Below are 27,517 nucleotides of genomic sequence, written 5' to 3'. Positions count from 1 at the left end.
TGAAGAAAAGGACTGGAAAAGGTTGTCTTGTCATGCAAAGTATTCTATTTTTAAAAGACTGCATTAAAAGAAAAATAAAGAAAACATGGCAGGACTTATATAGACCACTTGACTTGGACAGACCACAGGACTTGGATAGCCTGGATCTGCCACCCAACGATAATAACTTCTGCACCGAATCACACAGCAGCTTCCCGCTCTTTGCCTGGCAGGCATCAGACCCCTTAAAAGGGGAAAGGTGAATGGGGAAATGCTAGGTTTTCAAACTGTTCCTCAACACCAGCGGGCCAGGGACAGTGCCCTTTCTAGGGTGCTTTCCTCCCCAGCCACTAGAGCCAGCGCTGAGTCCCGCGCACCTGTGCCCAGCGCACCTGCGCGAGCCAGGCTGCAGCGACCGGCGGGACAGAAAGCCCTCCGGGCGGGGGTGACGGCGGCGGCGTGGGCCGGGCGCGAAGGCACTTACCTCCCGGCGAGGCTCTCCGCTGGCTGAAATCAGACTCTCCCGCTCAGGCATCATTCTCCACACACGCCAACGTCTTCCCAGATCGCGCAGGGAGCGCAAAGGTCACCTACCTGGTCAGGGGAGGAGAAAGGCGGGGATGATTCCTGCCGGCCACTCGTCCAACACACCCCTTCGTGTGGGATCAGGGGGTTCGCGCGCGGCGCGCGCGGCCGGCCGGGCCTCCGATCCCCCCCACGCCCCGGGCCGCGCCGACCCCTGCCTCAGTGTCCCCACGGGAGCCGGCCCCTCCCCAGCCCCGGGTCTGCGCTACCTGGGGCAGATGCGCTCACGACTGGGTCCTCGGAGCCCCAGCCGAGTGCCGTGAGGGAAAAGCCGGCGAGAGGCGCAGCCCGGGACCCAAGACGCAGGTCCCCGGGTGCGGCCACTGCCTGAGGGGACGACTCGGCGTCAACTCCGCGCAGCCCCCTCACGGACGGTGCGCGCGACTCCGGGACGCCGCAGGTGGCAAAGCCTGAGACCGCTGCGGCACCTCGAAGATCGATCCGCGACCAGCCGGGGCGGCCCCATTTGTTCAACAGGAGACCGGTTTGGGGCAGGGGATGGGGGTACTCCCGGGGGTGGGGGGGTGTTCACGGTGGGTGGTGGAGAAGGGCGGGAGGGCGGGAGTGCTGGCTGTCCATCACAGGCCACGCCCCCACTCCACAGCCCAACTCCTACTAAGGGGGCGGGTCCCATGCGCGCCGGACGGAAATTTTGTCTACGCCTCGGTAGAGCCTATTGGCTGAAAGGCCATGGGAAGCTGCTGCCAGGAACCAATTGCAAAGTAAAGAGGTCCGTGAGGGCGGGGATAGCATGCCGTTATTTCCTCAGGAGCCAATAGAGAAGAGGAACGGCCGAGAGCTTCCTGAGTTCCGGGGTCGGCTAAAGATGGCGACTGCCCCTGGGAGCTGGTGCTTGTGCGAGTTACTGCGGTGAGTAGCCCGGGGCGTGGACTCACAACCTTGACCTGGTTTTTTGGTGGTAATTTTCTTTCGCGTGCAGCTTAAGTTTGCAGGGGAATGGCCTTCCTTGATGTGATTTTAGGAGATTGGGTCAGGCCAACTGGGAAGAAATTCCTCTCCCTTTGGGGTCTCCTAGATAGGTGGGAGACCGCTAGGTCTTTGACTCAGTTTACCGCAGTTTTCCCGCTTGCCCCCCTGCTGGCTAGCGACAGTTCCCAGCTTTGTGTCTGCCTTTTCTTTCTCCTCTTCGCAGTCCATTTTGTCCGTCGTAAATTCCTGATCTTCCTTCCCCGTTTCCCTCTAGGATGGAGCCACGAGTGTGTTTTTTTTCCAATCCATGATGCGTCTGTCTTCGGCTGAGAAGCTAATTCTTCCTTCTGGACTCGGGGCTTTTTGTTTGTTTGTTTAACTCACCCAGACTACTTTGGTTAATACGTGTCGCTTAATGATAACATATGTTCTGGGTTTCTTGACGATCCACTGCTTTATTTTCTCATTGATGTAAAAGTAGTTATAAAATATTGCCTTCTTTTTTTAAATTATTTTTTATGACTATGTAATACAGTTTCTTCTAGGACAGTTACAACATAGATCAATAAAAGGAAAAGCCACCAAGAATGTTTCCATCTGGTGATAACAGTTGCTAACATTTTGGTGGGAAAAATGACTTTTCTAACCTTTGTTATAAAATTTTTGTAAATGCTTTTTTTTTGCATAGTATTTTTTATTGTGAAAATACTGTACAGAGGGGTTACAATTACATGGGCAAGATAATGAGTACATTTCTTTTTTATTGCTATTCTCATCATGTTTTTTTTTATTGTGAACATACCGTACAGCGGGATGAGTACATTTCTTATCAAGCATTGTAGCCTCCTCCTTTGTTTCCCCTTCCCATCCCTTTCCATCCTCCCTCCCCTACTCCCCCAATCCTCCCGCTCCTCCCCTATCCCCCGCCGCCCCCCCACCAAAGTTGTAAAGTTCGTTTTGACATAACGACTTGTACATCTCATTGTTGCAATGGGTCCACCTGCATCCCTATTTAAACGATTTGTTTTTCCCCTTCCCCTCCACAAATTATACCGACATTAAATACAGTGAAAGCAGGGGTTATACTGTGGGGGAGGGACATACAAAGCAACAAAGAAATCATCTTATAAATGTGTTAGAAACAATCGCAAGAAAGAAAAAAAATTTGAATACATATCTTAGGGTTCATTTCCCTAACATCACCTTATCTAATGCTTTTTCCCACTGAACAAACTAAATATCTTTGATATTCTAGCTTCTAACTCTTTTGGTTTGGCCTTGCTTGGTTTGGTTGTTGTTGGTGGTGGTGGTTTGGTTGTTGTTGTTTTGAGACAGCCTCCAACTCAGGATCCTTCCCGGTAGTCCCCTTTATATGTCATTATTTATGCTCAGTGTTATCTCCTAGGTTCTTTTTTTTGTCTAACACCTACATATTTTTATTGAAGTTTAAAAAAAAATTGTGAGCCGGGTGCTGGTGGCTCATCCCTGTAATCCTAGCTGCTCTGGAGGCTATCTGAGGCTCTCGGTTCAAAGCCAGCCCGGGCAGGAAAGTCTCTGTGACACGTATCTCCAGTTAACTACTAGAAAACCGGAAGTGGCACTGTGGCTCAAGTGGTAGAGCACTAGCCTTGAGCTGAAGAGCTGAGGGACAGCGCCCAGGCCCACAGTTCAAGCCCCACGACCAACAAAAAAATTAAAATAAATTGTGGGCCAGTACTGGGACTTAAACTAAGGACCTCAAGTTCATCTTATATTTGGTACTCTACCATCTGAACCCTAACCTCAATTCTGTCTTTTTCTACATAATTGAAGATGACAGTCTGGCTGGGCTGTCTTCAAATTGTGGTTCTCAAATCTCAGCCTCCTGAGTAGCTAGGATCTAGGCATGAACTTTTACAGATTGAAATTTTATAATTAGAAAATAATTTCCTGAATAACAAGCAAGAATAGTAGTTTCTTATACATATTCAGGTATTTGTTATTTATTTTTATCCATTCTACTTCAAGTTCAATAATGAATATTCAAATACTCTGAGTAGAAAGGTTTGTTCTCAGTCTTGTTATCCCCTGCCATATGGGATATTCCTGATTTAGTGCTCTGTACATTGTATTTGCTGTTTTCTAAAGGAGTGACTCACTGCTGGTTACAGTTACTTTTTTTTTCAGTTTTCTGTTTAAATATAGGTAAACCTAGTGTGGGGAGGGGGGAGGTTAAGCTAGAAATTGAACTCTTGGCCAGGCATAAGTTAGGCATGTCTTTTCTCTATGTTGACATTTACACTGACAGTAAATAAAACTGCCTTAACGTAACGCAAGATAGGGATGCCAAACTATTAGATTCATTATGTCTTTAACCATCTTGTAGTGCTAAGCAAGTTAGAATTAAGAATTTCTGTGGTTAGGGTTGTAATCCCACCTACTGGCAGAGATCAGGAGGATCGCAGTCCTAGGTAAACCACAGGCCAAAATAATAGTGGTAATAGTAGTAGTAGTAACATATTGTAAATAATAATGATTATAATAAAGCCAAGGCTTATCCAAAAATAACTAAAGCAAAAAACAGCTTAGGGATATAGGGACAGAGGTAGAATACTTGGCTAGCACACATTAAGATCCTGAGTCCAAACCCCTATACAAAAACAAGCAAAACGCAACATTTCTGGGATGGATACTTAAAAATTAACTATCACTGGACACCATTGGCTCAAACCTGTAATACTAGCTACTCAGGAGGCTGAGATATGAGGATCATGATTTGAAGCCAGCCCCTGCAGGGAAATCTATAAGACTCTTATCTCTACTAAACTACCAAAAATGCCAGAAATAGAGCTGTGGCTCAAGTGCTAGTATTGAGCAAAAACTCTCAGGGAGAGTGCCCAGGCCATGAATTCAAGCCCCAGGACTGGTACATGCACAAGAAAATTAACTGTTGTTGGGCTGGATATACAGCCCAGTGGTACAGCTCTTGCCTAACATGTAAGGCCCTGGTTTGGTCCCAGAGATCACCAAAGAAAAAGAAAGAAAAGTGTAAATAATCTTGCAAACTACAAAAATTCTCTGTGCTACTATATATAAACTAAGTATGTAAACTAGACTTTAACTTATGTTATTTTTTAATGAGAATCTGAGTGGTTTTGAACTTTCCTTCTTATTCCAGGTTTTTTTATTCATTGTTCCTCCCGGGACTAATTGTATGTGGAGCTTTATGTGTATGTTTAGTCCTTGTCCTATGTGGAATCAGACTGATGCTACAAAGGAAGAAAATGTCATTATCAACCAGCAAAAATGGGAGAAAGCAGATGGTGATTGCATTTTTTCATCCATATTGCAATGCTGGTGGTGGAGGAGAAAGAGTTTTATGGTGTGCTTTGAGAGCCCTTCAGAAAAAGTAGGTATGCATCTCTTAAGTTCATTTATTATTGCCATTAAAAAAAATCATTACCTAGAGTCCCAGGGGCATAACAGATAGGAGAGAGACTCGACAAATGGGACTACATTAGAATAAAAAGTTTCTGTACAGTTAAGGACATAGCTACTAAACTAGAAAAACAGCAGCTATATGTCAGACAAAGGCCTAATATCCAATATATACAGGGAACTCAAGACACTAACCCTTCCCAAACCTAATAAACCAATCACTAAATAGGTAAGAGAGCTAAGGAAAGCATACTCAGAAGAGGTAAGAATGGCAAAGAAACACATGAGGAAGTGCTCATCATCCCTGTCCATAAAGGTAATGCAACTCAAAACAACCCCGAGATACCATCTTTCCCCAGTTAGTCTGGCCAATAGTCTGAATTTGGACGACAAATGTTGGTGTGGAAGTGAGAAAAAGGATCCATACTGTACTGCTGGTGGGAATGCAAACTTACACAAGCACTCTGGAAAACAGTCTGGAGGTTGCTCAAAAAATTAGACATAGACCTTCCCTATAACCCAACCCTACCCTCCCAGGCATCTACCCTGGACATCAAGAGCCAGGCTGTGAAAAGGACACCTGCACATCCATGTTCATTGCCGCACTATTCACTATAACTAAGATAGGGAAACAACCCAGATGCCCCACAATAGATGAATGGATCCAAAACAAATGTGGTACCTATATACAATAGAATTTTACACGGCCATTAGAAAGGATACAATAATGTCATTTGCAGAGAAATAGGTGGAAGTAGAACAAATCATGTTGAGTGAAGTAAGCCAAGATCAGAGAGACAAATGGCAAATGTTCTCCTTCATATGTGGAAGTTAGATTAAAAACGCAATGGGATATGACAAATTATACAGGATTCTAGACACTCACAGTAGGACCAAAAGAAGATAGTCTTAGGAGAAAATCAACAAGTTGTAATACCCAATTACCTCTTTATATGTATATAAAATAATGTACATAGTGAAACAAACTCCAAAAGATAAGGAAACAAGGACCTTTTCATTCTTTGATGACTCTATTCTTTACCTCATATACAGTGTATAAACGGACATATCTGAGGAAGGTGGGGGGAGGGCACAAAATGAGTGGAAAATGTGAAAAATTGCAGCAGCAGGCCCACAGACTGCACCAAGCAACCTGTGGGCAGAGATGGGAGGGAATGGGAGAGAATGAGGGAACATAAGATACTATACAAAAGGAAGGAAATGTATTTATTATCTCATAAATATAAAGGTAACCATGCTGTATAACACCTCTAAAGCGACAATAAAATAATGAAATTATTTTAAATTATTTTAAAAAATCATTACCTAAATATAGCTCTGATAACTGGTAAGAGTCACGTTCTGCTTCTTCATTGCTATTTCTGCTATGTCCTCATGTTGCAAAAAGGTCAAAGAGCCCCTTTAGGAAACTAGGAGGAGTGTTCAATGGGAAAGTGTGCTGAATATGCATAAGACCCTGTATTCAATCCCCAGCACCAAAAAAATAAAGGCAATAATCCCATTAATCTCTTTTAAGAGTAGCTTCCCCCCCTTTTTTTTGTCCCAGTAGTAGAGCTTAAACTAAGGTCCTGGCCACTGTCTCTTAGATTTTTTTGCTCAACACTGGTACTCTGCCACTTGAGCCATAGTACCACCACTTCCCGCTTCTTTGTGGCTAATTAGTGATAAGAGTCCCAGCTCTGGGCACTGTCTTTTAACTTTTCACTCAAAGCTGGTGCTTTATTTGAGCCACAGCTCCACGTCTGATTTTTTTGGTGATTAACTGGAGATGAGAGTCTCGCAGACTTTTCCTTCCCTGGCTAGCTTCCAATGCTCAGACCTTGGCCTCTTGAATAGTTAGGATTACAGGCGTGAGCCACCAGCATCCAGCTGGTACACTGTATTGTAGGTTGGATTTCAACATAAAATGTCTCATTTGAAGGACTAACATCCTTGGGCAACAGAAAAACTCTAGAAAGGGTAGAGTCAGTACTTCATGTGAAATGATGAGAATCATTGAAAACATTTTTTAAGATAAAATAAGCTTGTTCATGATTATGAGACAACTATCTACAACTGTTTGCTTTATTTTAACCTAAACTAATGGGATTCTTAACTATCATATTCTATTTAGGTATCCTGAGGCAGTATACATTGTTTATACTGGTGATGTTAATGTCACTGGTCAACAGATACTAGAAGGTGCTTTCAGAAGATTTAACATCAGATTAATTCATCCAGTGAAATTTGTGTTCTTAAAGAAACGCTACCTTGTGGAAGATTCACACTACCCTCACTTCACACTCTTGGGCCAAAGTCTTGGCTCCATTGTCCTTGGCTGGGAGGCGTTGATGCAGTATGTTCCTGATGTTTACATTGATTCCATGGGCTACGCGTTCACATTCCCTCTGTTTAAGTATGTAGGAGGTTGCCAAATTGGAAGTTATGTTCATTATCCCACTATCAGCACTGACATGCTGTCTGTGGTGAAGAATCAAAGTGTTGGCTTTAATAATGCAGCCTTCATTACCAGGAATCCTTTTCTCAGCAAAGTAAAACTCATCTACTACTATTTGTTTGCCTTTCTTTATGGGCTTGTTGGTTCTTGCAGTGATGTGGTCATGGTGAATTCTTCTTGGACCCTAAACCATATTCTTGCACTTTGGAAGGTTGGGCATTGCACTAACATTGTTTATCCACCTTGTGATGTACAGACCTTTCTGGACATTCCCTTACATGAGAAACAGAAAACCCCAGGACATTTACTGGTTTCCATTGGCCAGTTCAGGCCTGAAAAGGATCACTCTTTGCAGATCAGAGCCTTTGCTAAATTGCTGTGTAAGAAGACAGCTGAGTCACCCTCTCTACTCAAACTCATCCTCATTGGAGGTTGTCGTAACAAAGAAGATGAACTCAGGGTAAACCAACTGAGAAGGCTGTCCGAGGATTTAGGGGTTCAAGAACACGTGGAATTTAAAATAAACATTCCATTTGAGGAGTTAAAGAATTATTTGTCTGAAGCAACAATTGGTCTGCACACCATGTGGAATGAGCATTTTGGGATTGGTGAGTTTGTCCTTAACTAGTTTGATATGCAAGATATACTACTTTAGATTTATGATAAGTTAATAATACTCTGGAAGTGTCTATGACATCCTCATTCTCTTTTCTTAATCCACCAAGTGTACATTCTTCATCTCGGACCTTTTAAGACAGTAGTTAAGAATAGTACTTGGGCTGAGAAGGTGGCTCAGTGGTAGAGCGCTTGCCTTGCATGCATGAGGCCCTGGGTTTGATTCCTCAGCACCACATAAGCAAAAAGAAAAAACTGGAAGTGGCGCTGTGGCTCAAGTGGTAGAGTGCTAGCCTTGAGCTGAAGAGCTGAGGGGCAGTGCCCAGGCCCAGAGTTCAGGCCCCACGACCAGACCCCCCCAACCCCCCCACCAAAAAAAAAAAAAAGAATAGTACTTGGGCCCGGCGCTGGTGGCTGACACCTATAATCCTAGCTACTCAGGAGGCTGAGATCTGAGGATCTCCGTTCAAAGCCAGTCCAGGCAGGAAAGTCTGTGAGACTCTTAGCTCCAATATACTGCTCAGAAAACCAGAAGTGGTGCTGTGGCTCAAGTGGTGGAGCGCTAGCCTTGAGCTGAAGAGCTGAAGGATAGCGCTCAGGCCCAGCCCCATGACTGACCAAAAAAAAAAAAAAAAAAAGACTAGTACTTGGACTTGGTTATGGCTTAGTGACAGAGTACTTGGCTAGCATGTACCAGCTCCTAGATGCTATTCCCAGAAATACTTGCACATGTACACACACACAACACATACACACGAAACTTATTAACCACCACTTAGTATATGGAGGTTACTAAATTGAGGTTTTTACAAATATTATCTAGTTTATTATTCTCTAAATCCCTGCTTGATAGGTATTATTGTTACACCCATTTGTCCATATGGAAACCCAAGCACAGAGAGGTCTAGAAACTTCAATCCAGTCACAAAGGAAGTGGTAGGGTCTGGCTTCTACCCAGGTAACAACTGCTCTTAACTGCTAGGCTTTCTATTTCCATCCACCCACCTCACTTTTTTTTTTTTGTTTGTTTTAGGGCTCAAGCCCACAGTCTTGCACTCACTAGGCAAGTGCTATGCTCTACTACTGAGCTACCCTTAAGCCTTCTCTCCTCATCTAAACTCATCTGTGTACTGGTACAGATTCCTTGCCCCTACCTTAAATCATACTAAAGGAGCAGCTTGGAATCTTTGGATAGGATCCAGTGAGAAGTATTTCAATGGGCTTGCTTAGGGGTGAGCATTTTTATTTGGGCAGTGGAAGCTGACACTGTCTCCAGATCAGCTTTCCACACTATTTCTCTTTTAAATTCTTTGTGAATTTTTGCTCATTATTGAAATGGCCTCACCCTATCTTTCCTCCAGATCCTATCAGGGTTCAGTTTCAGTCTCTTTACCCTTTATTTGGTTTTGCTATTCAAGCTGCTATTTCTATTCTAACTTTGGGTTCAGCATACATTTCATTGTACAGTCAACTGCTATTTGGTGTCATTTGGTAACATGTATTTTTCAAGTGCCTGTTCTGTGTCTCTCCTCGTTATAGGAAAACAGAAGTGGAGCTTCCTATACTAACACTATAATTTCTTATGTCTTAAATTCCTAGTTAGTATAATAGTAAGTCCAAAAGTGCAAAGACTCATTGGTCCAGCTCTCTGCCTAGAGTCTGTCTTCTGACATTTACTGGTACTCACTCTGGACCAGGCACTCAAGGAGGCTGGGAAGGTGGCTGAGGTGGGAGTTGCTCTTCGTTCTTTCCCTTCAGAAGCTGCCCATCCTTCTGGTGGTCACACTTTGCTGGACATGAGCCAGTGCTATGTAAGGAAAGTGAAGTGTTCCAGGAACAGTCACACAAGACAGACTTGTGACCCTCAAGCTGGGTCCCAAACAATAATTAAAAGTTGGCCAGCAAGTGAGAGCATCAATAACTACATTCAAGCGACTTTGTTCACAGAGCAAGAGCCTGAATGGGATGGTTAAGAAAACCAGTGCCAGTGAGAGCCATGTCAACCAGTGGGAAAGAATGAAAGGATATTTTTGTTTTTTTGTGCCTAACTAGGGCTTGGACTTAGAACCTGGGCATTGTCCCAAGACTGGTACTCTACCCCTTAAACCATAGCTCCACATCCAGCTTTGGATAGGTAATTAGAGATAAGAGTCTCAAGGACATTTCTGCCTAGCTGGCACTGCACCATGGTCCTCAGATCTCAGGTTGCTGAATAGCTAGGATTACAGGCATGGTCGTCTGTCATGGGTCTTGAATTCTGGGTCTGAATGCTGTCCCTCAGCTCTTCAGTTCAAGGCTAGTACTCTACCACTTGAGCCACAGCACCACTTTCTGGTTTTCTGAGTGGTTTATTGGAGCTAAGAGACTCATGGACTTTCCTGCCTGGGCTGGCTTTGAACCCCAATCCTCAGATCTCAGCCTCCTGAGTAGCAAGGACTATAGGCATCAGCCACCAGCGCCTGGCCTGGAATGATTTTAAGCAGTTCATTTTACAGCTTTCTGTTTCCTAGGAATGTAGTGTGGAGAGTCCAAGATTTTGAAGGTTTCTGCTCATTTTTTTTTCTTTCTCAGGAGTTGTAGAGTGTATGGCAGCTGGCACAATTATCCTTGCACACAACTCAGGGGGTCCAAAGCTGGACATCGTTATTCCTCATGAAGGAGATATAACTGGATTTCTGGCTGAGACTGAAGATGGCTATGCTGAAACTATGGCTCATATTCTCTCCCTGTCTGCAGAAAAGAGACTCCAGATCAGAAAAAATGCTCGTGCATCTGTAAGCAGATTCTCGGACCAAGAGTTTGAAGTGACATTCTTGTCATCTGTGGAGAAGTTATTTAAATAATCCTAGATCTGTATATATTAAAGGTATTTTATATTAAATAGTTGGGTTTGTAGGTATAGCTCACAGTTAAAGCACATACTCCATATGGGTGAGGGCCTGGGTTCAATCCCCAGCACCAAAACTTAAAATGGTTAATTACCCCTTCATATGTAAATACTTTTCTATACTTATTTCTGTTATAATCAAGTCAGTCTGAACAGTGTTCTCAGCAGTATGTGTTTAGAAAAAGTATTTTATTGAGAAAAGGCCAAATTACCTAAATGGAAAATGCACTCTTACATATCCTAATATAACAATTTAGATTAATATGTGGTCTTCAGTTTTACAAAATGCAGAACTGAAAGAAAAACATTAACAACTGAATTTGGTATAATCCATATTTTTATGTTCTGTTTTTGAAATCACTCAACAGGAAAAAATTCTCTTTATTTGATCACTTGCTTGTTTTATTGTATTTTATTGTTTTATTTATTTTGAGTATTAGGAATCAAACCCAAGACCTTACACAGGCAGAGGACAAGCTCTACCTCTTAGCTACACCTCAGCTGAAACTTTCCTTTTAGAATAGAAGGAAATGTTAAATTAAAAGGGATGATAGATAAAAAGTAACTAGCATTTTAGAATTATTCTGACATTTTGAAACACAAATCTTTTTGGATCAGGGAGTTGTTAGGGATTGTATTCCAGGCTTGTTCATACTAGTCAAATATTCTTCTAGTGACCTACATCCCCAACCCCAAAATTTCTGGTACATTTAATTCATGGGTCACCTTTTTCAATGTACCTAATGGTTTTCTTAAAAGCAACTTTGTAGATATATCTAATTCTGTTCCCAAGGCACATATGTAAGAGGTGGAATGGGCTGATTACTTCATGAATATGTATAGGCATGTTGAGGTTAAGATGCCATAATTAAAAGTTGCCTCGTTATCACAGCACATTTGGAGGGTCTCCCACATCCATATCAGCTCCAACCTAAGTAAGCAACCTAATTTACTCAAGAGAACATCAAGAAAGTTGTTTTCTGGCTTAATTATGAGATAAAGAGAACTAGCCTCACTTTTTATATAAACAAAACCATGCATTGTTAGATGGTGAGCTAGCCTTTGAAAGGAGCACTGGATGGCTTGAGGCAAGTATAAGGTCCTGAGTTCAAACCCTAGGATCTCAAAAGGAAAGAAATGAGTACTGAACTGAGTCAGCAGCATCCACTTCATTCTTTACAAACATCTGATTTTCTGAAATTAAAGCTGCTTCTTAATCTTTTTGAATCTTTTCACGTGAGCTGGAGATGTTAATGCCTACCCTTACTGAATTTTAGAGTGGTAATACTGAGATGGAGAGTGTGTAAAATTACTTTGAAAATTCCAAACATTAGAGTAAATGCCTCATGTCCTGTCTTTACTAATGATTATATGTATATGCAGATCTTAACAGCTTTCAGCATTTTCTACAGATATCTTGTTCAGTGAATTGACACTCCCTTCATCAGTGTGATTTATACCTGGGTTATGGGTGGACTCCTTCAGTGTTACAAAGTTCTTTAATGACAGCATCCAGATTATGAAGTGGTGTTTTGACTCTGGGCCCACTGCTCTTTCTTATTCTATGGCTAGTCTTTGAGGTCAGATCCATGCTATAGCCCACTAAGCCTACAACATCTACACAAAGAAAACTATGTAACTAAAGAGGAAGAAATTGAAATGAACAAGTAGAAGATATAGTGAAAGAAAATTCCTTAAAACACATTAAAGGTTCATTTTTTAATTTTTTCCAAAAAATTGACTCATGGATCATAAATATAAGATACGATTTGCATATATGTTCATTTCCAGTGTTCTTAATGTGGTACTTACTTGTATTTTAGTTTGTTTACTGAATTACTGGTACTATGAAAAATGTGGAAACAGTATGTCAATTACTGTCTGCGAACATCTGGGTGACTATTGATTTTGCTAAGTTCACATTCCCTGTGTAGTTAAAGTTACACTTTAACTGTAAAGTACATGTTATGTGGTCTTTGTACAATAATCTCTTCCTACACTCTCCCAATTCTTCTAGTATAGTTCCACATGCTGAGAAATGTGGAGGGAATGGGGTACTGGTACTGGGGGTTGTATTCAGGGCCTTGTGCACCTGCTTGGCTTTTTCACTGCACTTCTAGCTTTTTTCTTGGTTAATTGGAGATAAATGTCATATGGCCTTTTCTGACCAGACTGGCTTTGAGCAGCAATCCTCAGAGCTCAGCCTCCCAAGTAGCTAGGATTACAGGCATGAGCCTCTAGCACTTGGCAATAATATTTTTTTTTAATATTTAAAGAAGAAAGAAAATGCATAAAGAGGAAAGGAAATCTTTATCTTGTTTGTGGTGCCTAAGTATTGGTTGTTAGATTTTGTAGACTTTCTTAAAAATTATTTATGCTTTGGGGTGTGGCTTTGGATTAGACTGAAGGCCTTATGCTTGCTAAGCATACATTCTATCCCTAGCTACCTCCCCTGTCCTTTTACTCTTTATTTTTTAATAATTTCCAAGGTATTTTTACAAGATCATCTTATAGGCAAAATTATGAAATAAAGACAAGTGTTAGTATCAGTGCTTTCAGAATGTTGGTGTTTAATTATTTAAATAAACCCTAGTCTCCAGGACTTTGACATGAATGAATAAATGAGAATGTGTCTGTGCTAAATCTGTCAATGAGTGCAACAGGAAAGTTACTTCTGTTAAATAACTACCAGAAGTTATTGTAAGTTTTTAGGTGCTTTTGGTCTCTGTGGTTTACGTGTCCTCTCTCACTGTTCCTGGGCTAACTCTCTTTCCCTACCCTAAAATCTAAAGCCATCCTTCTAAAGGAAGTTCTGTTATCTGACTTGAAAGAAAAATCAAGTCCTAGAGACGATCACTGAAAAACTCTAACATATAAATGATTTGTTTTTACTTGTACCTAAACAGGTACTATAGGTAATAGGTACTTCTTATTCTTAATAAGAAAAGGTAGGTAGGAGCTGGGTGCAGTGTGCATACCTATAATCCCAGCTCTCTGGAGGTAGAAGAAGGATCCCAAGTCGAGGCCAGCCTAAGCTAATAGTGAATTCTAGTCTACCCTGAGTAACATAGTGAGACCCTGTCTTAAAAGCAAAGAATCAAAGAAACAAAACAAAATGCCTAAAAGTCCACCGAACCCAATACCATTAAAAAAAGAGAAGAAAAATCCCATTAATCACACTTGTATGTTTTGATTGTTAGTTCTTAGTTATCATCAATAAAACAAACTGGGTCAATCAATGGACTATTAATCACTTCTGAGGCTTCATTTGATTCTTCTTTTTCTCCTGACTTTTCAGCATCTTTAGAGAAGATGGAAGCCTCTTCCTTTTCTTCTTTGAAAGAAGCAAGATTTTCTAGGGATTCTACTACATTTCTCAATTCATCTTCAGATTCTTCAAAATTTCTGAAACAGCAGCAAAACAGTGTTACATTATGAAATCATTAATATGGAAACTTGTTTCCTTTTTCATTGCATTTTACCAGGTGTTTGTGGCTCATTCCTGTAATCCTAGCTATTCAGGAGTCTGAGATCTGAGATCACAGCTCAAAACCAGCTCTGGTACATGAGGAGTGTGTCTGTGTCTGTGTCTGTGTCTGTGTCTGTGTCTGTGTCTGTGTGTGTATATACACGCTGGCCAAGGTAGTATCCCTGAGCTTCCTGTGCTCAAGCCTAGTGCTCTTACCACTTGAGCCATAGCTCTGCTTCTGGCTTTTTGATGCTTAATTAGAGATAAGTGTCTCAGAATATTCTGCCTGGGCTGGGTTTGAACCTCTATCCTCAGATCTCAACCTTCTGAGTCTCTAATTACAGACATGAGCCACTGCCTCATGGCTCTGTGAGACTTTTATCTCGAAGTAAACCACCCAAAAACCAGAAGTAGAGGTGTGGTTCAAATGGTAGAGCACCAGATGTGAACAGAAAAGGCCAGTGGTCAGCACAAGGTCCTGAGTTCAAACCCTCAATATTGGCACATACACCAAAATTGCATACTCAAGTAATAAATTATTTATTAACAGTCTGGCTTTTCTATACACTTATCAGCCAATGTTGGGAAAAACATTTCTCTGTTTAGTTGGACTCATGTTTCAACCTTTAAGTATCACTATCCATTTACACTCAATAAGAGCAAAGAGAAACCCAGGCACCAGTGGCTCACATTGATAATCCCAGCTACTGAGGAGGCTGAGATCTGAGGATCACAATTCGAAGTCAGTGTGAGCAGTGACGTCCATAAGACTTACCTCCAGTTAACCTCCAAAAAATCAGCAGTGGAGCTTACTTTTAAAGTAGTGGTATGCCAACCTTGAGCAAAAAAATAAAGCTCAGGGAAGCCCCCTGGTCTTCTTCAAACCCCAATACTGGCACACACACACACACACACACACACACACACACACACACACACACACACACACACACACACACACACACACACACACACACACACACACACACACACACACACACACACACACACACACACACACACACACACACACACACACACACACACACACACACACACACACACACACACACACAAAGAAAAAGAAAACACTAGCACATGCATTTATATTTAATGTATAATCTTTCATAATGACAAATGACTTTTTGGTTTGTGTATATATTATGCTTTTTATATTTTAAGTGTCTATACTTTCCATCAAAAAGTTTACTGTGAAACAGAAAGCTAAGTAAATGTTCTATATCCCTTTGCCCTTTAACTGTTGAATTAAGTAAATTTAGGTAAAGAATACTATAGTCTTCATAGTTAGGTTATATTATCTGAAAGGTTTTTGTTTGTTGATAGTACTGAGCTTAAACTCAGGCCTTGGACACTGTCCTTGAGCTTTCTCAGCTCAAAGCTAGTGCTCTACTACTTGATCCACAGCCAGCTTTTTGGTGATTAATTGGGGATCGGAGTCTCACAGACTTTACTGCCTGGACCATCTTCAAACAGTGATCCTTAGATCTTAACTTTCTGAGTAGCTAGGATTACAGGTATGAGCCACCTGTGACCAGCTTATCTGAAGTTTTTAATGGCCTAATTCAATTATTTACTGCATTTGCTATCTCTCATAGTAGACTCTGGAGTTTTTTTTTGTTTTACCTTTTTTAAATTTTTCTTAGTATGGGAGCTTGAACTCAGGACCTCACACTGTTGCTCAGCTTTCTTGTTCATGGCTGGTGCTCAGCTACTTGAATCATATGTCTATTCCAGCATTTTTGCTGGTTAATTGGAGATGAGAGTGTCTCAAATTTGTCCCCCCTGAGCTGACTTTGAACCTTGATCCTCTGATCTCAGGCTCTCAAGTAGCTAGCATGAAGCACCAGTGCCTAGCTGTTTTGCTTTGTTTTGAGGCGGTCTGAACTGGGTAGAACTAGTTTTTAAATTTCCAATTGTGAGCTCATTTTCAGTAGAGTGTTAGCAGAAAAAAAAAATCCAATGCTTATAACTCCAGGGTGTTTCTTATTAGTTCTTCTAGCTATCCCAGGAGTATTATTTTCTTTCAATGCAAATTTTAATGATAATTTCTCAAAGTAAGTATATTCAGACCACCTAAGTATTACAATTCAATCTCCAAACCTAAGTGAAGTCAAATCATGGTTATAAATTTCCTAGGAAGAATTTTTCTCCCAGAGATTTGAGCCAGAACAGACAATCCACATTACTGGGACTTTTCTAGACACCCTCATTCATTGTTCAGGGGTTCCAGCTACCATGAATGGAGGATACAAAGACTTACTAGGTGTATAGGAGGCATGCAAGGAGAGAAAGGGAACTAAAACAAAAATTAACTCTCCAGGAGATCAAAACCTCTAACTAAAATTACAAGACACATGAATAAATTTTAAGAGTAAAATAAATGGACACAATTTTATTTTTCAGTGCTGGTGATAAAACTCAGGGCTTTCTGCATGCCTGCAAGTGCTCTGCCACTGAGGCATAAGCATGATCATAACAACTATCAATGCATAATCATTATTTAGGCATAAATAAAGTAAAACGGAAGAAAAAAGCCAGACATGGGTGGCTCATCTCTGTTATCCTAGCTACTCAGGAGGCTGAGATCTGAAGAGCAAGGTTCAAAAGCCAACCCTGGGAGAGCCCATGAAGCTCTTAGCTTTAATTACTCACCACAAAAAGCTAGAAATAAAGCTGTGGCTCAAGTGGTACCGTGCTAGCCTTAAGCACAATACCCAGTCTGTGAGTTCAAGTCCCAGTACCAGCACAACATAAACAGAAGAAAAGTCTGTCATTTGTGATGGATGAACCCAGAGGACATTATGCTAAGTGGGCCTAAAAGAAATCACATGATCTCGCCCTATATGTGGAAAATAAAGCAATGTAAATCTTAGAAGTAGAGAATAATAGGATGGATAGGTGGTTGCCAAGGATGGGGAGGCAGCAAAGGGAAATTGGAAATGTCCATCAAAGGGTACAAAGCTGCAGTTAGACAAGAGGAATACCTGCTAAAGGTCTTTTAAGTGTCTCAGCACAAATAAATAGTAATTAGGGATATATGTGTATGTATAAATTAGGTTGGGTTAGACATTCCACAGTATATACATGTTTTCAGACATATTGTTTTAGATAGATTGATAGTATATTAACAATCTATAATCACAAAGATGTCAATTGCCATATTTAATCAACAAATACATTATTACTATTAATATCTCACCCAAGTCTCTCATGACACTATAGAAAGATGTAAAGATATCTACGTTGAACTAAGGGAAGTAACAGCTAAGACCATTCTGAAGGAAAACATCCAGGAGAGTGTGGGCCGTAGCTCTACCACATATCAAGGCCTGGGCACTATCTCTGAGCTTTCCTGCTCAAGGCTAGTATTCTACCACACTTCTACCCATTTCTGGCTTTTTTGGTGGTTAACTAGAGATAAGACTCTTACAACTTTCCTGCAAGGATACAGCCATAGTAATTAGACAAATATTACTAATGGAAATATACAAAATAATGCCAGGAGAAGAATGGAGATCCCAGAATGAATCCATGCAGATAGGAAAATGTAATCTCTTTAGCTAGGCCTCAACCACCTCCCATCCCATAACAGCATTTTCAGTGTTGCGCAGTGCTCTGTTTAGGTTATCTGCTAATGAGTTACTTACGTATCATTACCATCAGACTCAGATCCTGCTTCCAGTTGTTCCTTGTCTACTTCAATGCCAGATGTCATTTCCACCTCCTCTTCATCTTCTTTAGGAAGATATTGTTTTAAAGTTCCTATTGTTAAGGAAATGACAAAGTGAGAGTAAGGCCTCCCGGCGTAGACATCTGATACACAGTATATACCAAAAATCCTCTAGTGAATTGTACAACCATGATGGCAAAACCTTCCAGTCATCACCAAAACAGAGTAAATACTGGTGTCTCGTGCCTATAATCCTAGTTACACAGCTAATGAGATAGGAGGGTCATTGTTCAAAGTCAGCCCATGCAGGAAAGTTTTTGTGAGAGTCTAATCTCCAGTTAACCACCAAAAAAGCCAGAAGTGGGTAGAAGTGTGGTAGAATACTAGCCTTGAGCAGAAAAGCTCAGGATAGTGCCCCGGCCTTGAGTTCAAGCCCTAGGACTAGCACACACACACATTCATAAATGAGTTTATACCTGAGGTAATAAGAGATAAAATTGGTTAGTTTGATTATCTTACTGAGAGAATCAGAGCCAGAATTCATATCACATATGAGAACAATTTCTAGTCTTAACCATTATTCATTGCTGCCTACCAATATTCTACAAAGAACCCAGGAGTGTAGCTTAGTGATAGTGTGAGTGCATAGTATATGCTTGGTTCTAGGTTCAGTCTCTCACACCAAAGCAATAGCTAACTATACATAAATACATACTTCATATATAATATTCATATTCTTATAAAACTTTATAGCAACTGTAAATGTTTACATTTTATGCATTATGTCTTACAGAAGAAATTTATATACTATCATATAAAAGTCCTACAAAAATAATACAGATGGGCTGGGAAGGTGGCTCAGTGGTAGAGCGCTTGCCTTGCATGCATGAGGCCCTGGGTTTGATTCCTCAGCACCACATAAGCAAAAAGAAAAAAGCCAGAAGTGGTGCTGTGGCTCAAGTAGTAGAGTGCTAGCCTTGAGCTGAACAGTTGAGGGACCAGAGTTCAGGCCCCATGACCGGACCAAACAAAAAAAAAATAATACAGATATAGGGAATTATATTTATGCATCAATAGAACTCACTTCAGAATAAATAAATTTAAACAAAAATGGAATAGGTTATATAGTAGGCATTTTAAACCAATAAAAAAATTGTTATTCAAAAAAATATTATTGAGCCAGGCATAGTGTGGTGTATGCTTATAGTCCCAGCTACTCTGGTTGTTGAGGTAAGATAATTTGAGCCCAGGAGTTTAAGTGCAGCCTAGGCAACATAGCAATGATCTAGAGAAAAACAAAAGCATAACTTTGCTCAAAATTGGAGATAGACTATTGTAATGCATTTTTATTGCCCATAGTGGAGTAGTTTGAGTCCACTGACATCAAAAATGAACTGATCCAGGTAAGCGCAAAGCCATACTAGATTATCATCTACAAAGCTGCTAGTCCTTTTAATCAGTTGCCAGTTGATTATATTCAAGAAAATGAGTCTACTGTCCTTGGAAATTTGTGTCACTTGTTAGTAGCATTTGGTACAGGTCTAAACAAAGCAAATTAAAATTTCTGAAATGGCAAACAGTTATCTCTAGACTTATAATACTACATTTTCAAAGCTTTGACAAAATTCATCAAGAGCTTAATATTAATAAAAAATAAAAACTAGTTATGGGTCCCAAAAGTTGAAAATGTAAGTCCAACTAAGACACAAGAATGTCATAGCAGGGGCTAAGCACTGGTGGCTCATGCCTGTATTCCAAGCTACTCAGGAGGCTGAGAGTTGAGGATTGTGGTTCAAAGCCAGCCAGGTCAGAAATGTCCATGAGTCTCTTATCTCCAGTTAACCACAAAAAGCCAGAAGTGTGGGCTGGGAATACGGCTTAGTGGTAGAGTGCTTTGAAGCCCTAGGTTCCATTCTTCAGTACCGCATACATAGTAAAAGCCAGAAGGGAGGCTGTGGCTCAAGTGGTAAAGCACTAGCCTTGAGCAAAAGAAGTTCAGGGACAGTGCCCAGGCCCTGAGTTCAAGCCCCAGGACTGGCAAAAAAAAAAAAAAAAAAAAAAAAAAAAAGCCAGGGCTGGGAAGGTGGCTGATTCCTCAGCACCACATAACCAGAAAAAAAAAGCCGGAAGTGGCGCTGTGTCTCAAGTGGTAGAGCCCTAGCCTTGAGGTGAAGAGCTGAGGGACAGCGCCCAGGCCCAGAGTTCAGGCCCACCACTGCCCCCCCCCCAAAAAAATAGCCAGAAGTGGAGCTATGGCTCAAGTTACACAATAGCTCAAGGACAGTGCCCAGGCCCTGAGTACAAGCCCTAGGACTGACCAAAAAGAAAGTCATAGCAGCATTATTTCCAACAGTCCATAGATGGGAACAAGCCGAATGCCCATCCCCTTATGAAGTGCTAAGTGAAATGTGCAAAGCCATCTGAGGGAGAGGGGAGAGAAGGAGAGGGAAAAGGAGAAAGAGAGAGGAAAGTGAGAGGAGGAGAAGGAGGAAAGCCAGGTGTGATGTGTGCCTGTAATCCCAGCAACTCCGAAGATTTCTAATGTTATTTTAATGCTTAGCCTGGGCAATATAACGAGCCTTGACTCAGAGCAAGAGAGAAGAGCAATGAAGTTCTGACCATTGCTACAACATGAATGTACCTTGAAAACATTATACAAAGTGAGGGAAGCAGAGACAATAAAACTACACATGTTCCATGTATACAGATTGTCTAAAATAAGCAGATCCAGACTACTGGACACCAGACGCCAATTGTGACTGCTAATGAGTACAGAATTTCTTTCCTGGGTAATTAATGTGCGCTAGAAATTAGCAAACAAATAAACTATTATACCAGGTTCTTCTTCGCTGGCAGGAAATGAGCTACTCAGATGTGCTGCTGCCAAAACAGCCATCAAAGTCCCTGGTGCTTCATGCTGCCACTGCTTCCTGTTTTCTGGACCATCTTCCATCACAATCACTTGGCCATCTGAGGAGGAAACTATGTTACTAAAAATAAAAATGGCTGGGCGCTGGTGGCTCATGTCTGAAATCCTAACTACTCAGGAGGCTGAGATCTGAGGATGGCAGTTCGAAGCCAGACCAAGCAAAAAAAGTCTGTGAGACTCTTATCTCCAATAAATTACAAAAAAAGCTGGAAGTGGATCTGTGGCTCAAGTAGTAGAATGCTAGCCTTGAATGAAAGAAGCTCAGAGACAGTGCCCAGACCCTGAGTTCAAGCCATAGGACTGGCAAATTAAACAAAAATGCTTCTTCATTTGAGTGTTCATTAAATCATAGTGTATAGGAACCTTAGAGGTATTACCACATCTCATCTGACTGAAGTAACAGAGAAATTATCCTTGGTATGTTGGGAGATGCCTGCAATCCCAGCTACTTGGGAGGTAGGGATTGGGAGAATCACAGTTTGAGATAAGTTAGAGAGACTCCAACAAATAAGCTGGGCATGGTGGAATGGACCTGGTATCCCAGCCATGCAAAAGACATAATAGGAGAATTGAGGTCTAGGCCACCCCTGGCAAAAATTCAAGAACCTATTTAAAAAATAAATAACCGGGGCTGGGAAGGTGGCTCAGTGGTAGAGCACTTGCCTTGCATGCCTGAGGCCCTGGATTCGATTCCTCAGCACCACATAAGCAAAAAGAAAAAAGCTGGAAGTGGCACTGTGGCTCAAGTGGTAGAGCGCTAGCCTTGAGCTGAAGAGCTGAGGGACAGCGCCCAGGCCCAGAGTTCAGGCCCCACGACCAGACCCAAAAACAAAAACAAAAAAATAAATAACCAAAGCAAAGAAAAGGAGGGGGGGCGGGCACTTGGGAGTATGGCTTAAGTGGGAGACAGCCTGCCTGGTACACATGAGCCCCTGAGTTCAAATTCTAGTAGCAATGAAAGCTTTAAAAAATACAAATGAAGTTCAAAAATGGAGTGTCTTTGTCATATAGCTGGTGAGAAGAAAATTCATGGGGTTTTTTAATACTTTTTTTATTTAGTTGTACAGGAGTTGCCATTTAACAGTGTCACCCCTTTGGGCATTCTTACCTTTCCTTCCCTGACCCACCCTTTCCTTCACTCCTTTTAAGTTTGTAGCACACACATTGAATTCTTGACTGCATTCTCCCTCTCTTCTCTTCACTGGCTACCCAGCTCCCCGTGACCCCACCCCCTTCCTGTTTATTTTGTTGAATTTTTATTGTGCCTTTCTAAGGAATTTCACTATTTGAGTTCTACATTGAAACTACCATATTTCAGTTAATACAGGTGTATACACTTGCATACCACTCAACATATTTACTTATAGGTTTATAAGCTAACTCTAGCTTCCACATATAAGGGAAAATAAGCATTCTTGGTCTCGTTAGCTCTGAAAAAGATCTGTGTTTAAAAAAGGCCTTTTTTGTTGTGATAAAACATATTTTAAAGTTAGGTATCCACCTCAATTGCCTTATTGATTTATAAGCCAACTCACGTACATACACTTATTAACTTCAGTTATTATATACATTCGTTCCTTGTATCTAAGAAGGAATGATTTCAGGACCCCCAAGGATATAAAAATCTGTGGGTGCTCAAGTCTCTTGCATATAGTAGAGTAATATTTGCATATAACCCAAGCATATCCACTTAGTCTCTAATACAGTGTAACTGCCATATAAATAGCTGGTAGGCTGAATTGTTTATGGAATAAACAGAAGCTTTTGTTTTTCTCTGTGTGTGTGTGTATGTGTGTGTGTGTGTGTGTGCGTGTGTGTGTGTGTGTGTGTGTGTGTGTGTGTGTGTGTGCGCACGCATACACATACACATACCTGCCAGTAATGGGGCTTGAACTCATCACCTGGGTTCTTACCTTTTCCCACTCAAAGCTGGTGCTCTACCACTTTAGTCACACCTCCGCTTCTGGCTGTTTGCTAGTTAATTGGAGATGGAAGTCTCATGGACTTTCTTGCCCAGACTAGCTTTGAACCTCAAATCATCAAATCCTGCCCTCCTGAAAAGTTAGAATTATAGGCTCGAACCACCAGTGCCTGGCCTTTCCTAATTTTTTAAAAAAATATTTTCTGCTGGGCATCAGTAGCTCACGCTACTCAGGAAGCTGAGATCTGAGGATCAAGGTTTGAAGCCAGCCTGTGCAGGAAAGTCCATATGACTTCTTATCTCCAACAAACTGCCCCCAAAAAGCTGTAAGCAGAGTTCTTGCTTAAGTGATAGCTAGCCTTGAGCCAAAGAAGCTCAAGAACAACGCTCAGGCCCTGAGTTCAAGTGCCAGGACTGGCGCAAAAAAACAAAACAAAAAAATTTCCATCTGTGGTTGGTTGAAGTCAAGGATATGAAGAGCTAATGTTAAAAGGGTTGCCTTTTTCTTCTAAATAAATAAGCAAATAGATAAATAGCACATTGGCTTAGAAAGTATATGTATCTTTACACTGATAATTCTTGAAATCTTGGGAAAACGAATCTTTTTTAATTCCAACTTTACTGGTGAAACATATGACTTTCCAAAAACTTTCAGGGAAATCATTAAGCTGACACTAGAGGACATATCAATTCAATTGCCTTTCTTCACCCTCACTTTAATTTTTTTCTTTATTTTGTGTTGATACTGGGGCTTGCATTTAGGTCCTCTCTCTTTCATTTGGCTCAATGCTCTGCCATCCTGTTCCAGCTTTTTGCTGGTTAACTGAAGATCAGGAGTCAATGGACTTTCCTCTCTGGCTTCTAACTGCAGTCTTCAGATCTCAACCTTGTGAGTAGTTTAGATTACAAGTGTGAGCTACCCAGTGCCTAGCTTTCACATCACTTTAAAAAAAAGTCGTGGGGCTGGGAAGGTGGCTCAGTGGTAGAGCACTTGCCTTGCATGCATGAGGCCCTGGGTTCGATTCCTCAGCACCACATAAGCAGAAAAAGCTGGAAGTGGTGCTGTGGCTCAAGTGGTAGAGCACTAGCCTTGAGCTGAAGAGCTGAGGGACAGTGCCCAGGCCCAGAGTTCAGGCACCATGACCGGCAAAAATAAACAAACAAACAGCTCGTTGCATCTTGGATTTTTCTTCCTTTTCTTTTGCCTGGCAAGAGTGGTCAGTTCTTTGGGACAATTATCAGGCAAGTGTCTCCAGTGGGTGGAGGAGAAAACAAATGCCTTTGCAAGGTGTTTGGAACAAAATCAGTAGAGACTGAACTTAAAAGGAAATTTATTCCAACACAGTGAGCTCTGATAAGACAACTGTTTGGGCCCTCTGGTCTTCCTTAGTGCCAACTGGCATTAACAGAGCAGACTCACCATCAGGCATGGTGGGGCAGGCGGTGACATCGGCCGCTGCCATCATTTGCAGCAGCGTCTTGGGTGCTCTGGCATCCCATTGCCTCCTGTTTGTTGCAGCTGTGGCAGCCTGCGGGCAGCACTCTGTGTCTAAGAGAATCACTTATTAGCTCCAAAGCAGCCAGGGTGTGACTATGCTGCATCAAACTAAAGTGCTCAGGTACCAAGGCAATCTAAGATCAGAGCTTAGGAAGCTGACAAACAGTAATTAAAAGCTGTAACTGATGAGTTTAACTGACTGTGAAAGAGATAATTAGTGACATGAATAGACACATTCATTGAATCATGTGGGAGAACCCAATCACTTTCCACAGAATACAGTCTATTCTATTATCTCTCTCTCTCCCCCCTCCCCTTGTTTTCATTTTTGTGCCCAGAACTAGGGTGTAGGTGCTGTAACTTAGCTTTTTCACTCAAGGCTGGTGCTCAACCCCTTAAGCCAAAACTCTGCTTCCAGCTTTCTGGTGCTTAACTGAAGATAAGAATCTCAAGGACTTTCCTGCCTGGGTTGACTTTGAACCATGATCCTCAGATCTCAGCTTACTGGTGCCCACTGTTTTTTGCTTTTTGGTTTTTTTAATTTGTTTTTGTTTATTTTTTATTTTTATTTTTTTCAGTCATGTGCCTGAACTCTGGGCCTGGGCACTTTCCCTCAGCTCTTCAGCTCAAGGCTAGCACTCTACCACTTGAGCCACAGCACCACTTCTGGCTTTTTCTGCTTATGTGGTGCTGAGGAATTGAACCCAGGGCCTCATGCATGCAAGGCAAACACTCTACCTCTGAGCCACCTTCCCAGCCCCTTTTATTTAGTTTTTGTATTTGTCTTTTCAGTATAGGGATTTGCACTGACACTGAGCCATGCCACAGCTCTCTGGACATATTTTATGCCTCCTTTCCTTTGCTTGTGACACTTCTTTGGTATGGAGGAGGACAGTGTCCAGGTTACAAAAAGAGTTCCCTAACCACCATTCACAATATGCAGCTCAAGGGAGAGCCTCAATCAAATGCCCTGTCACTTGAGTAATGATGCTCCAGAAAGATATGAGGCAAAAAGTATTCTAGGAAGGGAAACTGAGCCATTCAGGTGCACACTTGGTATAGGGTAAGATGGGTGCTCTGGCAGGCTGCATGATCCCCATTATGGTTGTTAGAAAGAAAGGAAGCTAGGGTGGGAAAAGTGGGTCACTGGGAGATCAGCTAGTCAGCATTAAGTGTGAAACCATGTAGAATTGACTTTACACTCCAGAAATTATATAATAGCTATTATTAATAGTTAACTATGTTATAACTATTATATTGCAAAATTGTTATAATACTAATGATTATAATAAATATTAGTTATTATAACTATTATTATTGTTTGGTTGTTTATTAGTAGTAGTAGTTGTAGTAGTAATAGTATGGCAACCAGGTAGAGAATAAAGAGGAACCCTCTAGAAAATAGGGCAATAAAATGGGGAAAGCATAGAGGAAATGAAGGGAATACCATTTGTTAAACCATAGCACATGGCTGGTATCCTCTATATCATATCTCCCCTGTCATATGGTGAGATTATTTTCCTCACAATACCCAGTGTGGCTATTACTACTCCTAAGAGGAAGTATGTAACATAGAAGATGATTCTGTGATCAGAAAGTACAGCATCAGCTGGGATTCAAGCTCCCACCATCTCTGTTACTATGCTGCTGAAGGATGACAAAGTCATGAGTGAGCCATACTGGGCAGAAGGAGGAGGAAGGATCCAGAGCATTTCAGAGAAGGAGCTGGCCTGGTGTGCAGGAGCAGCAAGTGTAAGCAGGCAGAGACCCAGGAGCCAAGTGGAACATTTGAGACAGACAGCTAATGAAATGGCTCCTGCTCATCCACAGCTTTCAAGGAACACCTACCAGTTTCTGGGCCACAAAGCTCTTCAGAGGCTTTGTCTGCGTACTCTTCTTGCCCCTTCATCTGTCTGTATTCCTTCAACTTCATGCCATCCTCGAAGGTCAAATTGTCAGTTAGTGCAACCATTACCTAAAGCAGTTCCACAGTGTTTCATGAGAAATAAACCTTGGGAAGAGGCTACAATTCTTTTTTTTTTTTTAAGTATTACTAAGATGTATGTTAAGTATTCAATATATAACTATTAAGCAGAGTTGTACATAGTTGTGTGTGTTTATGTGTAAGCTACTATTGAACTCAGGGCTCCTCACTGTCACTTTGCTTTTTTACTCAAGGCTGGCACTGTACTTTGAGCCACAGCTCCAGTTTAGCTTTTGGCTTAATTGGAGCTAAGAATTTCAAGGATCTTCCTTCCTGGGCTGGCTTTGAGCCCAGGTAAAAAATCCAAGAAAGGGGCTGGGAAGTTGGCTCAGTGGTAGAGCGCTTGCCTCGCATGCATGAGGCCCTGGGTTCAATTCCTCAGCACCACATAAGCAAAAAGAAAAAAGCCAGAAGTGGCACTGTGACTCAAGTGGTAGAGTGCTAGCCTTGAGCTGAAGAGCTGAGGGACAGCGCCCAGGCCCAGAGTTCAGACCCCACGACCAGACCCCCCCCGCAAAAAAAAAGAAAATCCAAGAAACTCTTATCTCTAACCAGTAAAAAGCTGGAATTGGAAGTGTGTCTCAAGTGGAAGAGTGCCAGCCTTATGTGAAAAAGCTAAGCAGAACATAAAACCCCAAGTTCAAGCCCTGGTGCTTACACACACACACACACACACACACACACACACACACACACACACACACACACACTTGGAAAACTCGAATCCCAGAGCACACACACACACACACACACACACACACACACACACACACACACACACACACACACACACACACACACACACACACACTTGGAAAACTCGAATCCCAGAGCCCCTTCCAGGACTATTTAATGGAATTTGCCCCTAGAGCCCATAGAACAATGTCATAAAACTTTTCTCTTAGCTGAAATGTCTATTTTTATGACTTACCTCATCTTCCTGGAAGGAGTCTTCACCAGAAACACACTTGTCTAAGGGAATTTCAAACTTTACCCCCCTCTAGAAGGCAACAAAACAAAATTTAAAAAGTCTTTGTTTAGCAGTTCAATAAAAAGCTTTACAATTATAATCCCTTGGATCAATTTATTTTGATAACAACTACTTCAAATCATTAATCTAATCACTAAATAGGGTTATTCTATGAAATAGAGGA

At 41.6% G+C, this 27,517-nt stretch overlaps 3 protein-coding genes across 11 annotated transcripts in view; 1 reads left to right on the top strand and 2 right to left on the bottom strand.

The window, feature by feature from the left end:
* Nucleotides 1-1,043, bottom strand: part of LOC138812167 (copper-transporting ATPase 2-like) — a 69,525-nt gene extending 68,482 nt beyond the window's left edge. Inside the window, exons 1-2 of the mRNA XM_070000135.1 lie at nt 774-1,043; nt 464-573 (exon numbers count right to left, since the gene is read on the bottom strand). Coding sequence (XP_069856236.1) covers nt 464-517 — 54 coding nt within the window. The 5' untranslated portion in view covers nt 518-573; nt 774-1,043. The remainder of the gene's footprint in view (nt 1-463; nt 574-773) is intronic.
* Nucleotides 1,044-1,195: 152 nt separating this feature from the next.
* On the top strand, nt 1,196-13,423 carry LOC138812166 (GDP-Man:Man(3)GlcNAc(2)-PP-Dol alpha-1,2-mannosyltransferase). Its single transcript, XM_070000133.1, has 4 exons — nt 1,196-1,434; nt 4,652-4,882; nt 7,046-7,977; nt 10,556-13,423. The coding sequence occupies exons 1-4, from the start codon at nt 1,316-1,318 to the stop codon at nt 10,825-10,827; spliced, it is 1,554 nt and encodes a 517-aa protein (XP_069856234.1). The 5' UTR covers nt 1,196-1,315; the 3' UTR covers nt 10,828-13,423.
* A 96-nt stretch (nt 13,424-13,519) lies between these two features.
* The window catches only part of LOC138812165 (serine/threonine-protein kinase Nek5-like), a 49,109-nt gene continuing 35,111 nt past the window's right edge, over nt 13,520-27,517 (bottom strand). For 8 of the 9 annotated variants that reach the window (XM_070000124.1, XM_070000125.1, XM_070000126.1 and 5 more), the window contains 6 exons: nt 27,295-27,363; nt 26,228-26,354; nt 24,302-24,430; nt 20,867-21,001; nt 18,009-18,123; nt 13,520-14,276 (listed from right to left, as the gene is read on the bottom strand). In XM_070000124.1, the coding sequence (XP_069856225.1) occupies nt 14,075-14,276; nt 18,009-18,123; nt 20,867-21,001; nt 24,302-24,430; nt 26,228-26,354; nt 27,295-27,363 (777 nt within the window). In that variant the 3' untranslated portion in view covers nt 13,520-14,074. The remainder of the gene's footprint in view (nt 14,277-18,008; nt 18,124-20,866; nt 21,002-24,301; nt 24,431-26,227; nt 26,355-27,294; nt 27,364-27,517) is intronic. The other variant, XM_070000131.1, reaches the window with a different exon arrangement.

Source organism: Dipodomys merriami, unplaced genomic scaffold (genome assembly GCF_024711535.1).
Source record: "Dipodomys merriami isolate MVZ:Mamm:240054 unplaced genomic scaffold, mDipMer1.0.p SCAF_56, whole genome shotgun sequence".
NCBI lineage: Eukaryota > Metazoa > Chordata > Mammalia > Rodentia > Heteromyidae > Dipodomys > Dipodomys merriami.
Note: the sequence above shows the minus strand (reverse complement) of the source record. Positions and strands in the feature narration are given on the sequence as shown.